At 43.4% G+C, this 25,120-nt stretch overlaps 2 protein-coding genes across 4 annotated transcripts in view; both read right to left on the minus strand.

Moving 5' to 3' along the window:
* The window catches only part of dip2ba (disco-interacting protein 2 homolog Ba), a 183,655-nt gene extending 173,739 nt beyond the window's left edge, over positions 1-9,916 (minus strand). The window contains exon 1 of the mRNA XM_060938440.1: positions 9,630-9,916. Coding sequence (XP_060794423.1) covers positions 9,630-9,705 — 76 coding nt within the window. The 5' untranslated portion in view covers positions 9,706-9,916. The remainder of the gene's footprint in view (positions 1-9,629) is intronic.
* Positions 9,917-12,486: 2,570 nt separating this feature from the next.
* The window catches only part of atf7a (activating transcription factor 7a), an 81,615-nt gene continuing 68,981 nt past the window's right edge, over positions 12,487-25,120 (minus strand). For all 3 annotated transcript variants that reach the window (XM_060938443.1, XM_060938442.1, XM_060938441.1), the window contains exon 12: positions 12,487-16,959. In XM_060938443.1, coding sequence (XP_060794426.1) covers positions 16,727-16,959 — 233 coding nt within the window. In that variant the 3' untranslated portion in view covers positions 12,487-16,726. The remainder of the gene's footprint in view (positions 16,960-25,120) is intronic.

Genomic DNA, 25,120 nt, shown 5'->3' on the forward strand with positions numbered 1-25,120 from the left:
ACTTCCATAATGAAATATGCTCTTATCTGAATTGAGACGAGCTGCTCCGTACCTCTCCGAGCTTTGCGCGACCTCCCAGTCAGTCAGACGCAGTCAGACGCGCTGTCACTCCTGTTAGCAATGTAGCTAGGCTCAGTATGGCCAATGGTATTTTTTGGGGCTGTAGTTAGATGCGACCAAACTCTTCTGCGTTTTTCCTGTTTACATAGGTTTATATGACCAGTGATATGAAACAAGTTCAGTTACACAAATTGAAACGTAGCGATTTTCTATGCTATGGAAAGTCCGCACTATAATGACAGGCGTACTAACACCTTCTGCGCGCTTCGGCAGCGCATTGATATCTGAGCTCCGTATCAATGCGCTGCCCAAGCGCGCAGAAGGTGTTAGTACGCCTGTCATTATAGTGCGGACTTTCCATAGCATAGAAAATCGCTACGTTTCAATTTGTGTAACTGAACTTGTTTCATATCACTGGTCATATAAACCTATGTAAACAGGAAAAACGCATAAGAGTTTGGTCGCATCTAACTACAGCCCCAAAAAATACCATTGGCCATGCTGAGCCTAGCTACATTGCTAACAGGAGTGACAGCGCGTCTGACTGACTGGGAGGTCGCGCAAAGCTCGGAGAGGTACGGAGCAGCTCGTCTCAATTCAGATAAGAACATATTTCATTATGGAAGTACGGTGGACTGTTCCTTTAAGGCTTACTGATTACCATTTATAATATTTTATTTTAATTTTTAAAATGTTGAAACATTCATTATTTTTAAGCCAGTTTTGGTCAACATGTACCAAAGACTTCCACACAGTAGCATTCTTCTTGCTAAAAAAATCTGAACGATCGGGGCGTCGTGGCTCAGGTGGATAAGGCGCCATACCATAAATCCGGGGACCCGGGTTCGATTCCGGCCCGAGGTCATTTCCCGATCCCTCCCCGTCTCTCTCTCCCGCTCATTTCCTGTCTCTACACTGTCCTATCCAATAATAAAGGTGAAAAAAGCCCCAAAAAATATCTTTAAAAAATCTGAACTATTGTTCTTTCTAACACCGACCACAGAGACCCGAACATAAAATCACAGACGCACTTAAATCAAGTTCATCCTCAAAGTTAGTGTGTAATGCTGAGTTTGGCTGCAACCAAATACACCACACTACGCTCAGGGATATTCTAGGGAATTTCCTTATGGTGCACATTACATCTCATGATCAGGCCTGAACACACACACACACACACACACACCTCTCTCACAGATGTACAGAAGCTGTGGCTGAGCCCCGCCTGCTCCGAGCAGCTCATTTCAGGGTACAAAGCTCTCAGTTGAATGGCCTAAATGCCAGCGCAGCTCCTAGTCACCACGCTCCTGATCAGCTCAATAGTCCCCATTGTGTCACGACCATCACTGGTGGCTCGCAGAATCAGCTCGCTCTTTAAGCGGCAGCTTGGCCGGTTTCTCTTCTCCTCCGAGCAACCCGAGCCGAGCGCATTAACGCGGGGCATTTCCGCTCTCCACATCTCAGACAGCTTTCAGTGGAAAAATCATAGACGGGTCAAGAATGCTGAGATGGAAAGCAGATTTGGCGATACGAGATGGCGAGTGCAGCGCTTTGTGGCCGAGTTGAACACTGAGCGTCTGTCTTCTTACGATGAGAAGGCGAGCACGGACTGACAAATCAGCAAGACTTCGGCAGCGAACAAACGAGCACAAACACTTTCTTCGGTGCAAGCCGCAAAGAGACAGACAAACAGATCCTGAGCAAAGTGTTTACTCCTTTTACAGGAAGTACAGTGCTATTATTTAAACAATTATGAACAGCATAAGACTTTTGAACTCCAAAAAGAAGTCTATATAGGCCAAAGTTTGCAAACGCCTGACCATATCATGACCGTTATTATATTATTTAGCAGACGCTCTTATCCAGAATGACGTACAACACACGCAGTGCACTTGGGGGTTAGGTGCCTTGTTCAAGGGCACTTCAGCCATTCCTGCTGGTCCAGGGAATCGAACCGTGACCTTATGGCTGTTTCTCTGACCATTAGGCCATGGCTTCCCACATGTGCTTGTTGAACACGCTGTTCCAGATTTATTGCCCATTTGCGGTCATAAAATCACCTCCACTCTTCAGCGAAGGCTTTCCACTAAATTTTGGAGCGTAGCTGTGGGGATTTGTGCTCGTTCACCTACAAGACCGCGAGTGAGGAAGTCTGGGGCACAGTACCATGAGTTACACACACTACATTGCTTAAAAAAAGTACAAATACTGAAGGGCCTGTGCTTGGATAATTACCACAGTGATACATTAAGCATGTTTCAGCTGAAAACAATTCTATCACCCCTAACTGATGCAGTGAGTAGCTTCTCAGATCTTAATAAACCATGTCAGAAGACTGTGGTCATGGAAAAGTGGGTCAGCTCCCCCACTGTCAATACAAAATACCACGAGCTGGATGGACAAGCAGTTAGCGTGGCCGCCTCTCGACCAGGAGATCGTGAGTTCTACTCGCGTTCGGGTCATACCAAAGGCCATCGTAAAAATAGGTACGTGTGGCTACTGCTTATAAATAAGATTGTTTTCCGATACTGTGTCCATACAGTAAATAAATATCGCATACGTACATGTTATCAATGATACTCGCCTCATCTCTCGCAAGCATCACCAAGCTGTGAGCAGCATCAGGGCTTGGTGTATTTTAGTTACCAATTTTGTTTACTGTGTTTTGTTCAAAATACAGTGCCGTGAACTAGAGCTTTTTTCAAATTATCATAAGAAAGCACTTGTTCACGAACTGTCTTGGAAGCATTATTTAATACTAATGAGCACACGTTTACCCCTTTTCCACTAAATCAGTTCCAGGGCTGGTTCGGGGCCAGTGCTGGTGCTGGTTCACAACTCATTCAACTTGCAAGCCAGCTGAGAACCAGTTTGCTTTTCCATAGCTCGCGGTGCTAAGGGAAGTCACGTCATTACGTCACTACGTTGGCATAAACCTTGGCGCGAATATCGAAGCAAAAACAACACGGAAGAAGCAGCAGCAGCAACAACAATAATAATAATGGATGACTTCGCGTTTGTACAGCTGCTGCTTCTTGTCGCTTAAAAATGCCGATCTTTCGCGGTCTTATTATTGTTGTCGGTCTTAACAACTCCGCCCCCCCGCTGACGTAAGCGGTTCTTTCCTCTGGCCCAGCAGAGAGTTGGTGCTAGCCTGGAACCGGTTTTTCTGGCCCCAGAGCCAGTTCTTTGTCAGTGGAAACAGAAAACCCGGTTCCAAACTAAGCACTGGCCCCGAACCAGCCCTGGAACTGCTTTGGTGGAAAAGGGGCATGTGTTTCACAAGTGTAGTGCAAAGACGGGAAAATAAACATTCTCCCCCGAACGCACCGATTTATTCCCACATGGGACTTTTGTAATTGCAAACCGAGCGGATCACTCAAAAGATTCCAATGTTGTCTTCGCTGCCTTCGAGTTTTTGTTGAATGGCTGGAATTCTTGGCGTAAATATCGACCAAAAAGCTTAAAAATCAATTTAAAAAAAAAAAACCTTGCAAAACCTTTCAGAAGAACCAAACAAAAGCTGTGATAATCAAAAGATAAATTTCCTTCAACAAACACCACTTACTTGACATCAAATCAGTATCCTTGGTAAACCACGAGGTGAATTTCGTTTATCTTATCTGCCGATTATCTTCTGATTATCTTCCGATACTACCAAGTTATCACGAGGTTTCTCTTATTTCGTTTCCGGTTCTGACTGGTGGCGAAGTTTATCAAAAAGTAGAACGGCTAATCGAACTTGATCAGGATAAGTGATGGTTGGTTACGAAGTATTGCTATTGTTACACTCATTCTTACAACACAATGACACAGTGGCTCCACCTCTATGAGGCAGAAGCCACAAAAATGGTAGCCTGGGCCCGTCCATCCTAAGCGTGACGCAACACAAGGGCCTGTTCCGAGCTTAGTCTGGCCAGGCAGGCTATCTACAGCATTTCCAAGCTCCCGAAAAATCGGGAACCAATCAACTTTGAGCATCTCCAACGGCCCTGGGTAGAGGCGTGTTCAAGGCACTGACGTAGTAGAACTGCGACCGCAAGCCATAGATTGTTTACAGCGGTAGATGCTGTATTGAAAGCATTCAACGGGAAGTTCTCATTGAAAACGGAGCAAAGAGCAGCCCTGGAGGTATTTATTGAAAGGAAGGACGTTTTCGCCTTGCTCCCGACCGGCTTCGGTAAGAGTTTAATCGACCAGTTACTCAAGCAGTTTCCGTCGCGTCACATACGTCAGAGGAAAGAGTGATGTGATTGGTTTAAGCTTCGTCACAGCCTTTTTCTGGCTTCGACCAGTAGCAAACTGAGGCATTTCAGGGAGGCGGGTCAACCACGGGGTCTGGGAAACGGTTTGGCTTAATAGCTTGGCCAGACCAAATGCTCGGACAGCTTTGAAGTCGCGTTAGCCAGGCTACAAAAATGGTACCGGCTGCCATCTGGCGAGGCATGCTGCAATACAGATGCGAGCGGGGAGTCAAACTCATGCAGTTACCAGAGGACGAGCACCCCACTGAAACCCTAGCTATACGATAGGCGACAGGCCGAGAGCTACTGGAATGGAAATCGGCACCGCGCCCATACGCCTCAAGAGCTGGTTCGTGCTGGGACAGGAAACTGCCTGGGAAGACTAGATCCTGGCACGGGACGGACACGATGGAAATAAATGTTGGGACGTTGCATAAAGTTGTCGAAATATAGCGCACATTCAGTGTGGCGTTGATCAATGAAATAACTTTTTCTGATCAAGCAAACAGCAAAGACGTCTCCGTTAACCCTATACCCTAACAGCACATGCGGATTCCCCCCACCCCATTTATCCAAGCAAAATAAAATGTCACCTCGACAGCATGCCACATGATTCAACTAAACTTTAACGGAGGAGATGCTGCTGTTAAAATCCTGTCGTCGATTTTAACGTAATACCCTGAAAATGTCAACATGTGGAACAAGATTAGGCAATCAGAGAGAAAAATAACTTTTGGCACACGCCTACTCACGAGGACAATGCCATTTATTTTACTTGAGAAAATTTTCCTCTTTCTTTGTTTGAGCAATATGACCAACCCTGTGGTGGAAGGGCTAGAGCAGTGTATGCGGGGATTAGTCAATTTATTCTGTGAATGGTTTTGTCTAGAGCAAGTCATCCATGTGGAAAGAAAACGTAAAGTGCCGAGGAGGAGACCGACTTGCTGGAAAGGCAATCAGCTTTATCCAGATCAAAAGCAGCTTGACATGACCCTCCAAATAACCCACACACACGGTTCGAAAACACACCACTCAACACAGGCACGCAACAAGCCTGAAGGATTCCAGTTACAGATGTTACTGTGAATGTCTCGCGCCTCGACTGACTGCAGCAGCAGCGACGTGTTGCATGTTTGAAATGTTGGCACTTTCACACCTCCTAACCAAGATCTCACCGACTTCACAGGCAAGAAATAAACAAACACGAAGCTAATTTCACTGCTGTGGAATTTCCCGTAATTCAGCACAACACAAAGCCCTGCAGGTGAGTACTGAAAAGGTGAGACCAAAAAAAAAAAAAAATCTTGGATGTGATTATTTAGCCCATTTATTTATATAAAAACATGATCGATGAAAGGATCAAACGAAGCCCTGGCAGCTCAAACTCTAAAGTAAAAGTAGCTCGGATGAAGCAGGGCATGCTGGGATTGGTCCGTTCTTCTGAGTCACAAGTGTGTGAGCCACCCATACGACGTCACGGATTTTGTAAAGGTCACATGAGGTCATGTTAAACAGGTTTACGAGTCAATGATTATTTTTCACCCCTCAGCACTGAAATACAAGACCACAGTAATTAAATTTCTCTCTCGATCCGTCAGAGACGCAGCCTTCGGCCTTTCAACCTGGCAATAAACCCATTGATGGAAACGTCCACGTTGTAAAATCCCAACAGCTTCCTTTTTTCCCGCAACATGGAGCCACTTTCCGAGTTAATATTTATTCAGTTTTTATGGATGCAAATTTCACTTCCTTTTTTGCGCCGTTCAGTCGATGGTGTTTGCAGTTGACAAATATAACTCTATATTCACTGAACACAACAACGAAGTTTTTTTTTTTTAAATGGTGGAAATACACAAGACTTTCCAAAAAGCACAGTGTCATCGCCATGGAAACAGCATGGTGTACACTCCAATCGGCTAGGAAAGAATGACGTCAGGGGTGCGCTCATTCCAAGGTTTTCCATTTACCCATCTGTGTATTACGTGGCCTGTGATACTGATAAACCGAGACGACTTTCTGGAAGTTCAGCGCACACTCTGAGGCGTGTCTGCAGCGTGCTTTAAAACATGTTGCATCCTGTGTCGTATCTGTGGATCGGAAAGTTTGCCAACTCTCAGCCTTGATCCCGCTTTCCATGTAAGCATCGTCCACAGCACGTACGCTGCGTTTGCATTCCACCAGTGCGTCCATGAGAAATCAGGTGATAACGTACAAGCGTTCAGTGAGCTCTGGAAGTCAGAAGTTTGTACTTATGATTTTTAATTAGCTTTACATTTCAAACTGGCCGTGTTCTCTGGATGAAAGGGGAAAGCAGACTCTCTCTCTCTCTCTCCTGTCAATCACAGAGACAAGAAACAATATTGGGCATCTGTGAGCATGTGTATGCGGAAGAGGGCAGAAAGCGCTTCCCTCAGTGTTACTCTGACTTGTGAGAAAAGGGTGGCTGGTGTCATGGGTCTTGGAGGAAGCAGCACATGATGGCCTTCACCCTCTAGTTGGGAGCTGCAGAGAATTTGCAGGTGACTAAATTGGGGAGAAAATACCTCCAACCAGAGTTATAACCATGCTGATTTTGTGTTCGAAAGGACTAACTGGTGTTGTACTCAGGTTCTCCAGAAACTCTGAAGTAACCGGTGGCTCTGGAATTTAAGGCGCAAAGTAAGGAGGGTCTAGGAGTACGCCCCGCCTAGAAATGTTTCCATTTATATACCTTCTTCGCTAATAAATTAACCATTTCTCTGTAAAATATGTATGAAATTTGCCTTGGCTTTCTCAGTTCCCCTCTGTAGTATGCTGCCTGGCCCTGTAACATAACTACATACACTATGGCATGGTCACATGGCCTGGCTAAGCCACTCAGACTGTGAGAACTGATCAACAAATATGGCGCCACTTCAGCCATGACCCGAATTGAAGACAACTTTGTGGTGGAATAATTGAAATTTACAGGCAACCGAGACGATCTTTATTTAAAAAAAAAAAAAAAAAAAAACCACACACCCCTTCGACCATTGAAAGGCAAGTTTTTATTTTTTTCTGGGATTGAGTAGCCGGCGCAGACCATCTGTGTCGACAGAGAAAACCGCCAGTCGCCAGCGCTTGTGGACATTGGTCGCGAAGCTGAATCGTACGCAATAATCTCAAAGGAGGTCGGACAAGGTTCGATTTCAATGCGAATGTCGCCACCACAACCGGTGCGGGACAAATGAATCTCACTGGTTGCAAATTGGGGTATAAAGAAAGAAAAAGATGCAATACTGGCAGAAATGTTTTCAAAAATAGATTGATGGAAAGCGATAATTGGTTCAACAGTTTGTCAAAGTACCAAGTGAGACAACAGTAGTTACCCAAAACAATACAAAAGCTCTTCTTCCGAGGAACTCATGGTGACGAGTTTCAGCCATGAATTCTGTTCGTCTTGCTCTCAGGACAGCTTCGATTTTGTTCACCTGCATCAACAACTTCATTACACTGTCCTCTGGTGACTATGAGGACAACGAACCCGATTACAGACAACGTCCGAAGAACATCTGCACGAATAACAATGTCCACGATGGTTATCTTTCCATTGAATATGACGTGTAAAACCCCCACCCATTTCCATCCTGCGAGTTAATTGTTATGCGTCTCTCCCAGGTTGTGTCCCAGATCTAATCTGAAATCATCAAGACCAGGGAAGAGTTAAACACTGGTCAAATAACCCTGCTCACTGGTTTGAAAGGAGGGATTAGAGGTGTGTCGGCGCACCAACTGGATGACGACGACAAAGATTTACATGAAAGTCGCAGGACAGCTGCAGATACATAAATGAAGAAATATCCTCATCACCTCAAGCCCACTCTGAAGAACGTATCCGTTTATGGAAGGCCTTTTCTCCAGGAGCCCCGATTACATCACGGTGATTGATGATGTTGGCAGGACAGTCATTTTCTTCAATCACCAGAGGATCTTCATCATATCGTTTACAGAGAATGTTATGGTGTAGAATTCAGCCAAGATTCGAGTTGATCATCTCATACACTGATGACTCAGAACTGAGACTCGACCACTTTTACACTTCTCTCCCAGAGCACCGTGACACTTCGATCACGCAGCCTCTTGATGAAGCGATAGATGGAATCACTTCATCAACACGCCGTGAATCACGACAGCCAGACGTCAATCTGGCACAGCGCGTCTCTGCTTGACCAGACGGCGTAGAGCTTATTGGTTTTACAGTCCTTTTCGTTACAGTTGCCATGGCTGCTTCTTTGCCAATAGGTGCGACAGCACACTGCCTCGGACCATAACCCACACGCCGACCGGTGCCAGTTGTGTAACAGTATTACTCAGCCGAGTCCATGCAGACGTCCCACTGTCCCCCCCACACACACACACACAAAGCAAAGGCTGCTTAATTCTATTGTACCGTATGAAGGGACTGAGCTGGGAAGCACGGCCCTTCAGAAGCACAAGTGCACACACACACACACACACACAACAAGGGCTATTGTGCTTCCTGCTGAATTGCTGAGGTTTCACACACTGGTGTTTCAAGGGAATTTTTGAACCTGGATAATCAACACACACCAAGGACAAACAAAGTAAAGATGATTATTTCTCAAATATTCAGCAGCATGTTTCTTGATTTTTCAAAAAAATCTGAGACACAAAGCCCTGAACACACACACACACACACACACAGAGGAAGAACAGCTGAGCTCAAGCTGAAGGGCAGACAGTTGACTGGCACTCAATCAAACCTGAACAACACAATCTTCAGGTCATACAACCTTTAAAATGATAAATGACAACACAAAACACTACAATACTGTGTGTTACAGATGCATTATTATTATTATTCTTGATTTTTTTTTCAGCTTGGGAAGAAACTCGAAGCCTGAACAGGACTCCAGTTGCTTTGTGTCTCCTGAGGCAAGTTTCTAGCACTTAGCTTTTTTTTTTTTTTTTTCCTCCTCCCCTCGACCATTTTTTATTTTTATTTCCTTTAAACACATTGTTCAAATTAACTCAACTGAATGAAATGTTAGCTATCCGGTCGTGTTTTCATATTTTCAGACACCCCCTGAAAGGAAAAAAAAGCCACACACACACACACTTCTGTTAAAGATTTAAATCTCAGGATCGTGTTTTGTTTTTTACGACAGTTTTACGTTAGCTGCGTTTTTCTACAGAGTTCAAGGTACCATCCCAAATGACTCCTTCGCTCATACAGAGCGCACTAGATATAGTCCCCGACTCAATATCATTGTATTCTAGAATAGTGCGCATCTATAGTGCGCGAGCCGCCGCTCAGGATTGAACCCGTTCCATCTCCACGGTTACCTTCTGAAAGCTCGAGCTCCAACTCCGCCAACTGGTCCTTCACCTCTTTGGGTAAATCCGCCCCGCGCTCCGCCATGCTGGGACAATACAGCTCTTAACTCGCTTGTTTGTCTTCTGTTTTTTTTTGTTTATTTGTTTGTTTTTAAGTTCTATCAAACGCTTTCGGTGGAGAAAAAAAAATCCCTCCGCAGGTCAAGACACGAACCATGTATTCAAACAGGAGGAAGAATCCATCCGAGGCGCTGCTCGCTCCGCCATACTGTGGGAACTGAAGTCACCCAGAGTGGTCACGTGACCGACTGCACCGCGCACAATGGAGTTAGGTGCGCCCCCCACACGTACACACCCACCCACCCCTCCCACTGCACAGACACGCCCTCTCGGCACGATGATTGGCCAGCAGGCGCTCGCATTCACAGGCGTGTTTCAGCGCCATCTGGTGGCCAAACAAAGATTAACACAATGCCAGGTTCCTGAATCAGTTTCTGGCTCTCATCTCATCTCATTATCTCTAGCCGCTTTATCCTGTTCTACAGGGTCGCAGGCAAGCTGGAGCCTATCCCAGCTGACTACGGGCGAAAGGCGGGGTACACCCTGGACAAGTCGCCAGGTCATCACAGGGCTGACACATAGACACAGACAACCATTCACACTCACATTCACACCTACGGTCAATTTAGAGTCACCAGTTAACCTAACCTGCATGTCTTTGGACTGTGGGGGAAACCGGAGCACCCGGAGGAAACCCACGCGGACACGGGGAGAATGAAAAATCTACAGAATTTTATTTAAATATCATTAAATAAAAATATTTAACTTCCGATATAACATTTTTTTAAAAACTGGGTTAAGTGATGTTTTTTGAAGAGATCGTTTTTTTTCCTCCTTCCATCATGCAACAGTGGAAAATTTTTGTTTATGAATTATAATTTCTAAAAATTTGTCTTCTGCGTTACATACTTTTAGACGTGATTGTTAAAAAAAATTCAACACTGAAAGATTAAATTTTAATATTTCAGGCATATTATTTTAGCCTTTTTAATCATGGAGAATCCTTTTGCATTTTTAATACAAAGTAATATTTAGACAATCAAAACCCATCCGTTGTGCAATTTTAAAGCTGGGGTAGGTCTCATCTCATTATCTCTAGCCGCTTTATCCTTCTACAGGGTCACAGGCAAGCTGGAGCCTATCCCAACTGACTATGGGCGAAAGGCGGGGTACACCCTGGACAAGTCGCCAGGTCATCACAGTTTAGAGTCACCAGTTAACCTAACCTGCATGTCTTTGGACTGTGGGGGAAACCGGAGCACCCGGAGGAAACCCACGCGGACACGGGGAGAACATGCAAACTCCACACAGAAAGGCCCTCGCCGGCCACGGGGCTCGAACCCGGACCTTCTTGCTGTGAAGCGACAGCGCTAACCACTACACCACCGTGCCGCCCGCTGGGGCAGGTAATTTTTAAAATATATTTTTGTTAGATTTAAAAAAAAAAAAAAAAATCCTTTTTACTTCCTGACAGCAGTGAATAACTTAAATGCTCTGGTGATAAAAAGAAAAAGAAATCCAGCATCTCATGGCTGTCAAAATCCCGACCGATCATTTCATTCGGTCACCTGCACTCTGCCCATTGCATACGAGCAGATTCTTCCACAAGGCTCGTCAGACATTTTACAGACGTCTTGTTCATGCTAGTAGACAGTCGAGAGTCGGAACAAGAGCCACGTTCGTTCGTTGTTAACATTTGGACACCAAGTGTGTTCTTGCATGTTACGAGTTAGTTGGATAGGACAACGATCCCCCAAAACCAATCGCTCTCATGAACTCGTCCTCCAGCAGTAGTCAGGCGGTGCGTGTTCATGCGTTTTGGAAGGAGAGGGTGGGATTTTTCAGTTGGATACTTTTAAAATCTAGCTTACTTTTGCTGGTTCCTCCAAAATGACCTACCATAAATTAAAGAAGAATCTGGCGAGGCAGATAAATAATGTTTGCATGAAAGGGTTAAAAGGCTTTTTTTTTTTAAAGGGGTCCAAGCATGTGGTGCTGGAACCTTGTTGGAATTAGGATTTTTATTCATAGCCGCTGAAATGAACCATGTAGACCAAACCGTAATTCCGACCATAAGCTACCGTCACAAAACATCCGAGATATGCATGTTCATGTATAATCTTTTCATCATTCTACATTTCTTGGCAGGAACTCGGGAGTAGGGACGCTATTTACGAGGATATTGGAGCAGATCGGTGCTCGTGGCAATTTAAACGTTTTTATTTTGAGCTCCGTTAGCATAAGAACAACGTCCAAGTCGACATGCTCCAGGACAAATCGCTTCCTTTTACTGAGTTTAATGCCTTCTCTCATTTCAAACCATGTTTTATGTAGTGCTCCGATTACTTCTTTATTGCTTCCTTTATTTAAAAAAAAGCCATGCCTTTTAAACATTAGCAGATTCCAGCTCAACATATAAAAAACTTTATTGCTTCACTTGGTTAATTACATTTATAACTGATCAAAGACACAGAAGTGGTGTTTAATTGCTTTTTCTTTAATCAAAACTGCAGCACTGCAAGTGTGCATCATATTTCACTTCAACATGCATGAAAAAGTAAATACATTTATATATAGTACACATATGTACAGTAAAGATGATAAAGTCTAAAATAAAAAAAAATCAGTCCAACCGGGAGTGTGTCTTTACAATTGAAAGAATAGTCGCATTTCTAACTACATACCTTGTCATCCATTACAATTCGATACAGGTCTGAGGGATTACGTTCTTATATTTTTAGTATTCTGCATTAATTTCTTTAATAAATTAATGGTGTATTAACATTCAAAGTATGGAGAGTATGAGAAAGGAAAAGAAAAAAAAAAAACAGGCAAGGGCCAAATTTCTGGGGAATAAAATCTGCTGTCAAAACGAGTGGGAGGTGAAAACAGTCCCATAAAATCTAAAAGGCTACATCTCTCTTCTTCCAGCATTCTTACTATTCTTCAAAAACAAAACAGAAAAACCCACATCTGCGAAAAATATGATTACGCAGTGACTAAAGACAGACGCTCATGAAGAAAAACATGGAAATCTAAAATGCTCTACATTTCAGTATTACAAAAAAAAAAGGGAAGGGGTTAAAAAGAAGCATTTATTACGACAGTCCTTGCTGCACAAAATAAAGAACAGATGTAGGGGAAAAAAAAAAGTGCCGGCAATCATTATTTAATATGAAAGCTGAAAGTTTTCCCTGCCCTCCTCTTTTCCATACGAGAACACGAAAGACTGAGAACAGCGCCAGCGTGAAAGCCACATCGCTCAGTCCGGCACGAACGGAGCGTCATCGTACTGCGAGATAAGCGTCAAGTGGCTGCTGTGAAATCCTTGAACCTGACACGAACATGAATTAAAACGCATGTTGACACTGGACATGCTGTGTGAAGGACAGCAGCAGCAAAGGTCATAAAATACAAACTCTATAAAACCTCTAGAACATTTTAGTGCATTTCGACGTTACATTCTCTGCTAATTACACTCCGTGTAAAACATACGATGAAGGGAAATTCAAGTCACGCAATTACTGCTCAACATTCCCTGTTCAATTTAAAGGAGGACTTGGGTGAAACATCTGCTCCACGAAATTCACATTTCTCCCAAATGTACTCGATCAGACCAGACAAGATGCTCGATTCTTTCGTTTCGCTGGAGCGACAAGACAAACGCAGCAAACCAGTAATGAAGCTCTCGTTCTCTTTTTCTCAGAAATCAAAATGCATCCAGTTTACACACATTACAGACTTCAGTATGATCTACTATAGTCTATAAAAATGAATTAAAACTTCATGGAGCTACAAAGTAAAGCAAATTCCCCCATTCCATATTTCCTCGAAGCACAGACGCCCGTGATTGGCAGCGGAGAGACGACGCGATCCCTCCCGCTGCGACGGCACGGGAAATCTTTCCTCCCTTGACTCCCGGCGAGTTCGGGATTCGATTTGACGATCTCCAGACGACGAGCCAACGCTTTTCTGTTGAATCACTCAGAAACCCCGAAATTTTGCAAACGTGAGAGATTTCCATGACTCGACAATTCGCGCACTAAATAAACACGTCTTGGCTGATCGACGACATTTAACAGGAACTAATCATGATGTAAATTTTCATTTTTACCAAACTACCCCTTTAAATAATACATTTTGCAATAAAATTAAAGGGAACTCTGAGTTAAAAAAAAAAAAAAAAAAAAGTCCAGTTTCCTGTCACCTCTTCGTAAAGTCTTGCAACTCCGCAACATCGAATCAGGTCCAGATGGCAGTAAAGAGCACAATACACGAACAGTACGAGCTGTTCATGTTCTCCCTGCGGTTTCAAGACCTACAAAGGCATCTGTAATTATATTTTGTATTGCAACAAATATAAAGCTTTTTAAAAATGTCCTGGTTGATTCCTATATTTGGCACAGAGACGTCTGTGGGCAACCAGAAAACCGTGAAACCTGAACAGGGCTTTCGAGGCACTGCAGCAAGTGTTAAGGCAGAATATTTTTGATCGAGCAGCACGACAGGATGTGCATTTAAATGCATTTCTGAGCCTGAGAGTGTGTGTTAACGAGCGAGTATAGTAGGCATGTACCGATATTAAACAAAGCCATTATAGCGAATGCTCCTGCTATAAACTTTGAAAGGCGGTGCACAAACTTTCGCACATCATTCAATTTTAGAAATAGTTATACTTGCTAATATAACAAATGAACGCTAAAGCTTAATTTGGCCTACGTAGGTAATCTTCTCTCAAACGGAACGTAGAGATATTAAATGATGCTCTGAAGCATCTACGATGTCAATATTGTGTGAAATATTGCGATATATCAGATAACTGATCATCAGAACATGCCTTCTATAGAGACAAGATGGATTAACGTCTTCGTTGTCGCCTGAAGACGCGGTCACGATTCAGTTTTGGTTTTTAAAACCAAAAGGCTCAGGAACGCCTCGTTCTATTTAAAATAGAACAAGATGAAAATAATCAGAGGCGAAACGGATAAACAGCTGGACTTTTCCGAGGCTCGGCTCTGACGCAGCCTGAACGTACGGTTAATAACTTTACAAGGAGAAAATAAAATGCGCCAGACACTCCGGCACCATCGTTTAACTCCGACGCAACATCGGAACCCCAACAAGGAGATTTCGATTAACGATGAAATGCAACCATGAGCCAGTTTCTGGCACGAGTTGTGGTGGGGGGGGGGACGAGGCTACAAGGAAAACCAAAAAAAACGTCATCGAGCAACGTTTAGAAGGATGTGCCAAAAATAGAGCAAACAGCATAAAAATAAAGCTTGCCAACATTAGTGTATCAGTCCCATGAATTATAAACTGGTATACGCCGATGTACATTCCTGTACACACACACACACACACACACTATATTCTCGCCAATTATAAATGCTTTGCATATGAAACATATTATAAAGGGGTAGAAATGAGGTCAGAGCTTGGTGAAGTTCAGCCGAGGCGATCTCTTGGTCTTCTTGAAATGCAAACGGAGCTAAAATGCGAGGGACCAGATTTAACCAACACACAGGAATATTTTTTCCTTTCATAAAAGTATTGCAGAGTGGTGGTGCAATCATTAACCTCATTCATGTGAATAAAATGTGAAAGGCAGTAAGTGTGAGCATGCACACTACCACACCACACCCCACCCCACCCCACCCCACCCCACCCCACCCCAGGGCTGGTCAATATGGTAAAATATCAATATCGCGACACTAAAACATCACAATCCACTTCAGCAAGTAGTTTTAGGGCCTCGATGGTGCGTTCATTCCTTGTTCGTTTTAAGATCGGGGAAAAAAAAAATATATATATATGCAAATGACAGGTTCAAAGAGCTTTTGACTTTACAATAAGAAATCTTACCCTCAGCACTTCAGAGTCATTTTAGGGTGAAAATTAATGAACTATCTGCTTTTAAAAAAAAAAACAGCAAGGTGATGATGGTAAAGGACGACGACGTGGAGGATTTTCCAGTTTGCTGCAGTTTCAGAATATTTTAAATGGATTAAAATATCAAATGGATTATTTCTGCTCTGTTGAGCCTATGCTGATCGTAGCTTTTATGAAAACTGAATGAAACCGAGTACGCTTCAAGACTGGAGTTTCGGTACTTGTGAAAGCTGGGAAATGTCCTGCAGGGGGCGCTCTTTTCATATCTGAGTTCATAAATATGCATTTTCTCGACTGTGTGTGATGAAACAAAAGAGAAATTATTGAAACTGAAGAAAGAGTTAACATTTTAAATATTTTTGTGGAAAAAAAAATGAAGGAATTTCCTATTTATGTGCACGCTAAGAAATACAAAAATAAAACGAAATAAAATAAGCACGTCCACGGATCCGTCAGCTGTCAGTGCTTTTAAAGCGACACATTTACTCCTGGAAGTTAAAATCCTGAATTGTTGATGTAATTTTCTCTTTCCTCATTCAGTACTTTTGCTCTGTGAAGTGCTGGATCGATATCTCTAAGCTCAGATCATCATTTTTCATAAAAAGGCTTCACTGTTTTTGTTGGTACCGAATGCTTTGGTACGTGTATCGCGAGCTGATATTTTTACCGTATTGCCCACCCAATCACACGTGCGTGCGCGCACACACTGTGGCAGCACTTCCTTTTCAATCGCTGCCACTGATCAGCCATCCACACTGCTGTATGAACGTGTAAATAAGACGCACGTGTGCTATGCATCAGATCACGGTCACCATGTCAGTCCTTCAGGAAGCACTGTTCTGTCTTACAGTTCAGCTGAAGAATGAGGAGAGTGAAGATGAGTATGAGGAGGGCAGGGATGATGGCGCGAAAGTGGAGTTAGTAAGGATTTTGGATGAGAATAAGGATGAGGATCGGAGTCCAGCCCCCGTAGTCTATGGCAAAGGGAACAGGAAGCTCTTTCGTTCTCCAAAGTTTTATTCCCAAAATTGTCTGGGCCAGCTCCAGGCCAGAAGAGCGTGACAGCGTGAGAGAGGGCCAGAGAACGGAGAAAAAGAGGACAGGGAAGATCTGGTCTTGTCCTTCGCTCCTCTTCTCTCCTCGTGCCGGGCTCATCATCTGGCCGAGGGCTGGGCCTGTGTGGTCATGATGACGTGCGAGGGCCCGCTCTCTGCCCGCTGGGTGCCCATGCCGGCCAGCACAGACATGGCGACGGCCTCGGCAGCCGCCCGTGAGCTCACGCCGTTCGGCCCTGACGATCCTGAGGGACTCAGCGCCACGGAGCTGTGCTGGATCACTGGAGCTGGAGAACCTGTGGCCTCGCACACCTCCTTCATGGATTCTTCTCCTGAAGGACACAACAACAAGTACAGATCAGTGACCGACAACTCACACGTGTCCTGAATAAAATACGAGTCCAGAATCCAAACATCATTACTCCTGAAATGATCAAGGACATGGGCAGTGGAACACATCATCATATCTAAACATCTATACATTTTTAACTCAATCCATCAATGCCTCCACATCTTTAACAGAAAAAGAAAAACAAACAATCTGGTGTACAAGTTTTAACTTTCTTTGGGTTTTCTGAAATCGACATTATACAGGGTCAAAAATAAATAGTGCCCACCCCTTGTAAAGATTAGGAAAAAAAAGAGGGAAAAAAAATCCACGTTTTGGCAAAGTCGTTTCATCTCACACTGAAAAAAAAAAATCCAACCTTCAACTAAAATAAGTTTATTCAGAGAAAAACATCCCTCAAGAAAATTATTTAAAAAAAAAAAAAAAGTACCACCATTAGCTACTCCAGGCAGTCTGGTTTTAGGAAACATCATAGGACTGAAAAAGCTCTAATCAAAATAGTGGACGAACTCCTATTTAATCTTGACAATAATATGGTGTCGGGTTTGGTATTCGTGGACTACACCAAGGCATTTGATATGGTGGACCATGAACTGCTGCTACAGAAGTTAAAGGTGTACGGCGTTGTTGACAAAGAGCTGGCGTGGTGTTGTTCACATCTGTCTAACAGGCGACAGGTGGTACAAGTGGACGGTGAAGTTTCTTCGGAAATGCATATGGATTACGGAGTTCCTCAAGGATCTATACTAGGGCCGCTATTCTTTTTATTATTCATAAACCAGGGATCCCAGCAGTAATTGAAAAAAAATAGAGGAATGTAAGAAACTATCACCGGGCGGCACGGTGGTGTAGGCTAGTGGTTCGCGCTGTCGCCTCACAGCAAGAAGGTCCGGGTTCGAGCCCTGTGGCCAGCAAGGGCCTTTCTGTGCGGAGTTTGCATGTTCTCCTCGTGTCCGCGTGGGTTTCCTCCGGGTGCTCCGGTTTCCCCCACAGTCCAAAGACATGCAGGTTAGGTTAACTGGTGACTCTAAATTGAGCGTAGGTGTGAATGTGAATGGTTGTCTGTGTCTATTGGCCCTTTTCCACTACCCTTTTTCAGCTCACTTCAGCTCGCTTCAGCCCGACACGGCTCGCGTTTCGACTACCAAAGAACAGTACGACTCGGCTTGCTTCAGCCCTGCTTAGCCCCTAAAACTCGCACGGTTTTGGAGTGGGGCTGAAGCGAGCCAAAGCGAGCCGAGTGAGGCTGGGGGCGTGAGCAGAAACTCCCCTGTGCACTGATTAGTGAGGAGGAGTGTCCTCACATGCCCACACACGCCCCGCGAGCACGCTGGGATCTGTAAACACCGTAAACCCGGAAGAATAATAATTACGAATTACGAGAATTTCTGAAGCCTTATGCGCCTCGCCTCATCTATACGCTCTTGCCAGTATCTGTCCGCGTTGTTGGTGACGACAAGCCACAGCACCAAGACCAGCAACACTAACGACTCCATGTCCTCCATGTTTATTGTTTACTATTCGGGTCGTGAGACTACCGCTTAAAAGCTCACTGATGTCACTGTTTGCGCTGCTTAACGACATCACGTGACATCCACCCACTTTTGCTAACTCCACCCAATGTGTCCACCCACTTCCAGCCAGCACGGTTCAGCGCGGTTGTAGTCGAAATGCAACTTCAATAGCCCCACTCAGCTCGACTCAGTACGGCACGGCTCAGCCGCGTTTGTAGTGGAAAAGCGGCATATGTGTCAGCCCTGTGATGACCTGGCGACTTGTCCAGGGTGTACCCTGCCTTTCGCCCGTAGTCAGCTGGGATAGGCTCCAGCTTGCCTGTGACCCTGTAGAAGGATAAAGCGGCTAGAGATAACAAGATGAGAAACTATCAGCAGGGGTCAAGGGGGCTGCCTGAAGCTGTTGAGATTTTAACATTTAAAAGATGCTATAGAACACATTTTTTACATAGATTTAACATAGAAAAGCAACAGAATTTAACCATAATGTGTACCTATTTGATGCCATATTTTGTAATCAATGATATAAGTGGCAAAAAATTATAAAAATTAGATGAAAATGTAGCTTTGAAGAATATACTTGCCTAAATATTCCACTGATTTTGTTATAACAATAGTATCCATAGTTCATCTCATTTGTTTATTTTTTTTTGTTTCAAGTTAATGCCAAAACTAGTCTAATATAAGCCACATTCATTTTTCAAAAATCATGAATATGAGCAGAAATCAATGATTCAGTAATATTAGATATATACATATGTACAGCAAATACTGGAGATATTTGATTTAAACCTCTCTTTTTGAAAGGTTTCACTGCAAAGGAATTTAATGCTCTTTTCTGGGGTGCATTCTGTCTTTCCTCCAGTTTTCTCTGCTTTTGTTTCTCTGATCTTTCCTTCTGCTTTTCTGATGTTCCTGCAGTGCTCTGAATTAAGTTCAACGCATTAGAAACAAAAGCACGAACGGAGTTAAAACATGTTTTCTAGCAAATGGCCGCCGCCATATTGTTTTCTTGTTCTATCGCGTACAGTCTCGCGGTCAGTGTTGCCAGATACTCCTGATGTTTTCCAGCCCAAAATATGTTCAAAACCCGCCAAAATGCACTTGAAACCCCCCAACTGGGCGGAGAACCGCGCAATCTGGCAACACTGCTCGCGGTATTTACATCAATTTAACTTCCGAGTGTTCCCGAATGTCAACGAGAACAAACGAAGCCGACGAAAACATCGCTAAACAAGCAAACCAAATCAGAACGTATTCTGCTGGTCATTTTACTTAAACATATTTTTAATGGATATACAAGAGATTTTTTAAAAAAACAAAACACTTTCGCTAGAAAATAGTGGAATTCCGCTAAATAGCGGACGTCTGGGATCCCTGATAAACGATTTGCCAGTGCATGTTTCGACTCAAGTGGACCTTTATGCCGACGACACCATTGTCTCTGCTGCAGCTGTCGTCACCAATTTGCACCTTCTGAATGACTCTCTCAATACGACATTAAGAGAGATCGAGTCATGGGCTAATGCCAACAAGCTCTTCCTAAATGAGAAGATGACAAAGGTCCTGACGATCACGGGCAAGCGCCTTGCTTCGAAGACAAGTGTAGAACTGTGCGTTAAGGCGGGCAATAGCGCCACAGCACTAGATAATGTCTCAAGTGCAACATTACTTGGACTTGATATAGATAGTGAACTTTCGTTTCACGAACATGTAGAAAAAAAATATGTAAAAAAGTGGCCTCCCGTATTGCAATTCTAAGGAAAATAAGATTGTTTTTGCCGTTAGCACAACGTAAACAATACTATAATGCTTTAATTCAACCAATCATCAATTATGGTAGTGCAGTATGGTCTGAGTGCGATCAAGAATGTCTAAATCGAATTCTTAAATTACAGAAGCGCGCTGCCAGAGTTATTCTTTTCGCAGAACCGCGAGCATCATCTGTGGAACTGTTTAATAGACTTGGATGGATTCCAGTACACGAACAGTTTAAGATAAACAAATGCGCTCTCGTTCATAAGCGGATTTATGGTAACGTCCCTACCTTTTTAAGTGAGCAACTTGTTCTAAATAGCTACGTCAATAGAAGACGCACGCACTATGCTGATCTTAATCTTCGCTGCCCGAAATACAGAAGGGAGACAGAAGGCAGGCGCACTTTTTCTGTTTCTGCTACCCGCCTTTGGAATACTCTCCCTCTCTCTACAAGGCGAATCGAACAGCTTATGCCAGGGGTCACCAAACTTTTTTCTCTGGGGGCCACATTGTCGTTCCTGACTGTGATGGGGGGCCGGGGTCGGGTCAGCTATATAACATAGAACTGTATGACCCAGACAAATATGACCACCAGCAGGCCTCATTGTGTAGTAGAGATTACTAGCCTGGCACAGCCATCCCCACTACTATATCGACGCTACTATATCCCCGCTACTATAATCAACACTACTATATCAACACTACTATATCAACACTTGATTCCTGGCACATATTTGTTTATCTTTACTAGTGGTTTGCAAAAGTAGTAATCAGGTCTTCACACTGTTTTAATTTGAAACATTTATTTATTTTCTAATAAAAATAACATCAAAGCTGTCAAGGTAAGAAACATCTGCCTAGTTGAGGTGATTGACACTGGCAAAGGTGAGTGGAAAATTATAAATTGTAGGTAGGCCTGTTGATATTATTAATAATATTAATAATAATTGTGTGCAGCACTTAATAAAGGTCAAATAAATAGGCCTATAAAATAAATACATTTAAAAAAAAAAACAGTGAAATTATAATAATATGAGCAATAGATCACAGCAGTTGTGCTGTGTCCTGCACGTCATTGCTCTCATCCATGGCCAAAGCAAAAAACTTGAATTCTGACGCTCTCTCATTCAGCTGGTCATACACGTTGCCCCCCAAATCTTCGGTTCGCCTGGTCATAGTAGGTGCGGAGAGACTCACCGCGTTGAGTGCATCCTTCTTGTCGGGACACACCTCCTCGGCCACAGCAAGCATGCATACTTTAACAAAGTCCCCATCAGTAAACGGCTTTCCATGGGTAGCTAGTAGGTGAGCTACCTTATAGCGAGCTCAGACAGCAGCCTGGTTGATCTGGGTTTGGCGAAGGAATACATTCTGTTGTGCAGCCAGTCCACATTTCATCCTCCGAATCCTGTCTTCTCTTGTTTGCCCTCGCAAACTAGCATACTCTTTGTGGCAGGTTTCGTAGTGACGACGCAGATTATATTCTTTGAAAACCGACACACTTTCTTTACATACAAGACAAACTGCACGGTCCTTACACCGAACGAAAAAATAATCGGTGGTCCACTGTTCTTTAAAAACTCTGCACTCTCTGTCAGCTTTTCGCTTACCGCTAGCCATTTTGCTGTCCTGAACACTGACAGTTCTCTGCGCGTGCGCTGCCTGTCACTGCTTGATCGCGAGCATATGACGAAAATTCGGAAAATACGAATAGTTCATTTTATAACTAAATATCAATTTTAATTGATAAAATCAACAAAATACAAGATGCAGACATGTTATTATTTGCCAAAAAGCAATTTAAAAAAATAGGCCATGACCACTTTTGGGGATTGCCTCATAGGGCCGGTTCAAGCAGTGGGGGGCTGGGGGGCCGGTCAAAGGGGGGTGGCGGGCCGGAGTCGGCCCGCGGGCCGTAGTTTGATGACCCCTGGCTTATGCCCTTTAAGGAATCTCTCAGAGAGCGTGCGTTTTCTGAGCAGCGTCTTTTATATCATTTTGTAATATAATTTTATAATAATTTGTTTCTTATTTATATCTATTAATATGATTATCGTATTGTTTTTATTGTAATTTAGTGTAAATAGTTTTTATAGTTTATATTGTATACATTTATTTTAGGGAGGGCCACAAGTTCATTAGCATCGCTATTTAGTGCTACCCTCATTATAAATAAAGTCTGGAAAAAAAAAAAAGTGGCACCCCAGGAACTTATAGTGAACACAATGTAACTGAAGCATGTTTCCGACTTAAATTGTACATTTTTGAGTGCAGGAACTTTCAAGCTGTAATCCATGACTTCCTGAATAACTGGGGAACAAATCTGAGGTGACACATAGACCAGATTCCCTTAGTCATCCAGCAACATAGGAAAGATAAGAGAACACACACACCAAATGAGGGAGAAGTATGTTGACCTTCATAAGTCAGAGAATGGTTATAAAAAATAGCGACTCGCCTGAAAATGTCCATTTCTAGCGTTGGGGCAATGATTAAAAAAAAAAGTGGACGTCAACTAGAACTGTTACAAATTTGCCTGGAAGCGAACCCTAGTTTATTTTGCCCCCACATACAGTGATAAGGATGGTCAGAGAGGCAAAAAACAATCTCCAAGGTTCACTGTTGGTGGATTACAAGAAAAAGTAAAATCTTGGGGGTTCCATGTCTCCAAAACCACCATCAGATACCACCCTCCATGCCAACAGATTATTTGGAGGGTTTGACAGAAAAAAAAAAAAAAAGTCTTTTCTGTCAGTTAACCACAAACTGAAGTTTGCAAAACACTACTACAACTTTGACTGGAACCGTGTTCTATGGTCTGATGTAACAAAAATAGAGCTTTTTGGCAATCAACATTCAAGGTGGGTTTGGTGTAAAAAGAAGGATGGCTATAACGAAAAAACAAAACCCTATCTCAACTGTAAAACATGGTGGGTGGAAGTTCTGTGATGTTTTGGGGCCGTTTTTCCTCCAAAAGCCCCTGGAAACCTTGTGAGGGTTCATGGCGTCATGGACTCCATGAGATACCAGGACATTGAAATCAAAATCTGGCTGCCTCTGCCAGGAAACTAAAACTGGGTCATCATTGGATCTTCCAGCAGGACAATGATCCGAAGCACGTGTCCAAATCAACACAGAAATGGCTAGCTGACCACAGAATTAAGCTTCTGCCGTGGCCATCTCAGTCTCCTGACTGAATCAGCCTTCCCATGCCACAAGGCACATCAGGTGGTGCTGATCTCTGTTTCAGTAGCCCTCGGCCTCTCGCCTATTACATAGGTGGGGTTACAGCGAAGGGCCAGTCCTCTGGTAACCACAAGAGTTTGACTGCCTACTCGCATCTGTATTGCGGCATGACTCATCAGATAGCAGTAGGTACCATTTTTATGATGGGTCTTTGGTATGACCCGAGTGACAGTAGAACTCTCAATCTCCCGGTTGAGAGGCGGACACACTAACCACAAGGCCAACTCGCAGTCCCCCTGACCTGAACCCCACTGAAAACCTGTGGGGTGAGCTGAAGAGGAGAGTGCGCAAGAGAGGGCCGAGGACCCTGGATGATCGAGAGAGATTGTGGTCTCAAATGCCCTGCTCTGGATCTCCAACCTAACAAAATGCTGTAGGAAAAGACTCCATGCTGTTTTACTGGCAAAGGGGGTTATGCAAAGTATTAAATGCAAGGGTGCCAATAATAGTGGCACGTGTTTTTGTTGAAAATAATTATTTCTTGATGAGGGATTTGTTTTTCTCTGAATAAGTTTATTTCAATTAAAGGGTGGATTTCTGTCATTTTTTCAGTGCGAGATGAAGTGACTTCACCAAAAGGTGGATATTTTTTCTAACCCTTTTTTATGCATTTCGACAAGGGGGGCAATAATCATGGAGGAAATGGTACGTACACCACACCTAATATTTGGTTAAATGACTCTTAAAAAGTTTCATCTTGTCCAGATGCTTTTGGTATCCATCAACAGAATTCTGGTTGGACATTTGGCCAGTCGACTTGGCAGCATTAGTAGAGTTCAATTAAATTTATTGGTTTCCTGGCATGGACTTGGTGTTTCAGCACATATTTTCAGGTTGAGGTCAGGACTTTGGGAAGGAAGACCATTCCAAAAGCTTAATGTTAGCTTGCTTTATCCATTTCAACCAGCTCCGATGTGTTTGGAGTTACTGTCCTGTTGGAACGCCCAATTTTCTCCAAGTTTCAACTAGGGCTGGGTATCACCAGATACCTCACGATACGATGGCGATATTTTGCCCACGATAACAATATCACCACGGTACAGCGATTCAGCGATAATCGATATATTGCAAGAAATTTCAACCACATCACGATATCTGTGTCACTGAAGAAAATCAGAATTTATTGACCACTGTAAAATTACATTTCACATACATAACTACACACTCTTGCCAGACATATATTTGTCTCTATTCCACTGCTGGCAAAACCAAGAGTTGCTTCACTACAACATACAGAAAATTCCCATTTCTGTGCTCGTATTCTCAACTTTTCTGTAAGCATGGACACATCAGTGCTGCTTAACAAGCAGAATCAAATTGTTTTATGAAAACTTAAAACTTGCACTGCAGACTGCACATACATTTCAGTGCTAACACTAATATCAATTTGTTCTTTGTAAACTTGAGAACATATACCTGAGAACATTTAACTTGTGCTTAGTACTTGTGTAAAGTTTAATCCAAACCTGTACTGTGAGCATACATTTCAAAACTGCATGTTGTTCTTCAGGAAGAGCAACTGGTCAGCATGCTCAGAGGTGAGACAGCTCCTCTGAGAGCTGATTATGTCACCTGAAGTAGAAATTGAATATCTAATTGGAGTGAAACAGGTTTTGCAAAGTGCGT

This window comes from Neoarius graeffei, chromosome 13 (assembly GCF_027579695.1).
Source record: "Neoarius graeffei isolate fNeoGra1 chromosome 13, fNeoGra1.pri, whole genome shotgun sequence".
Classification (NCBI taxonomy): Eukaryota; Metazoa; Chordata; class Actinopteri; order Siluriformes; family Ariidae; genus Neoarius; species Neoarius graeffei.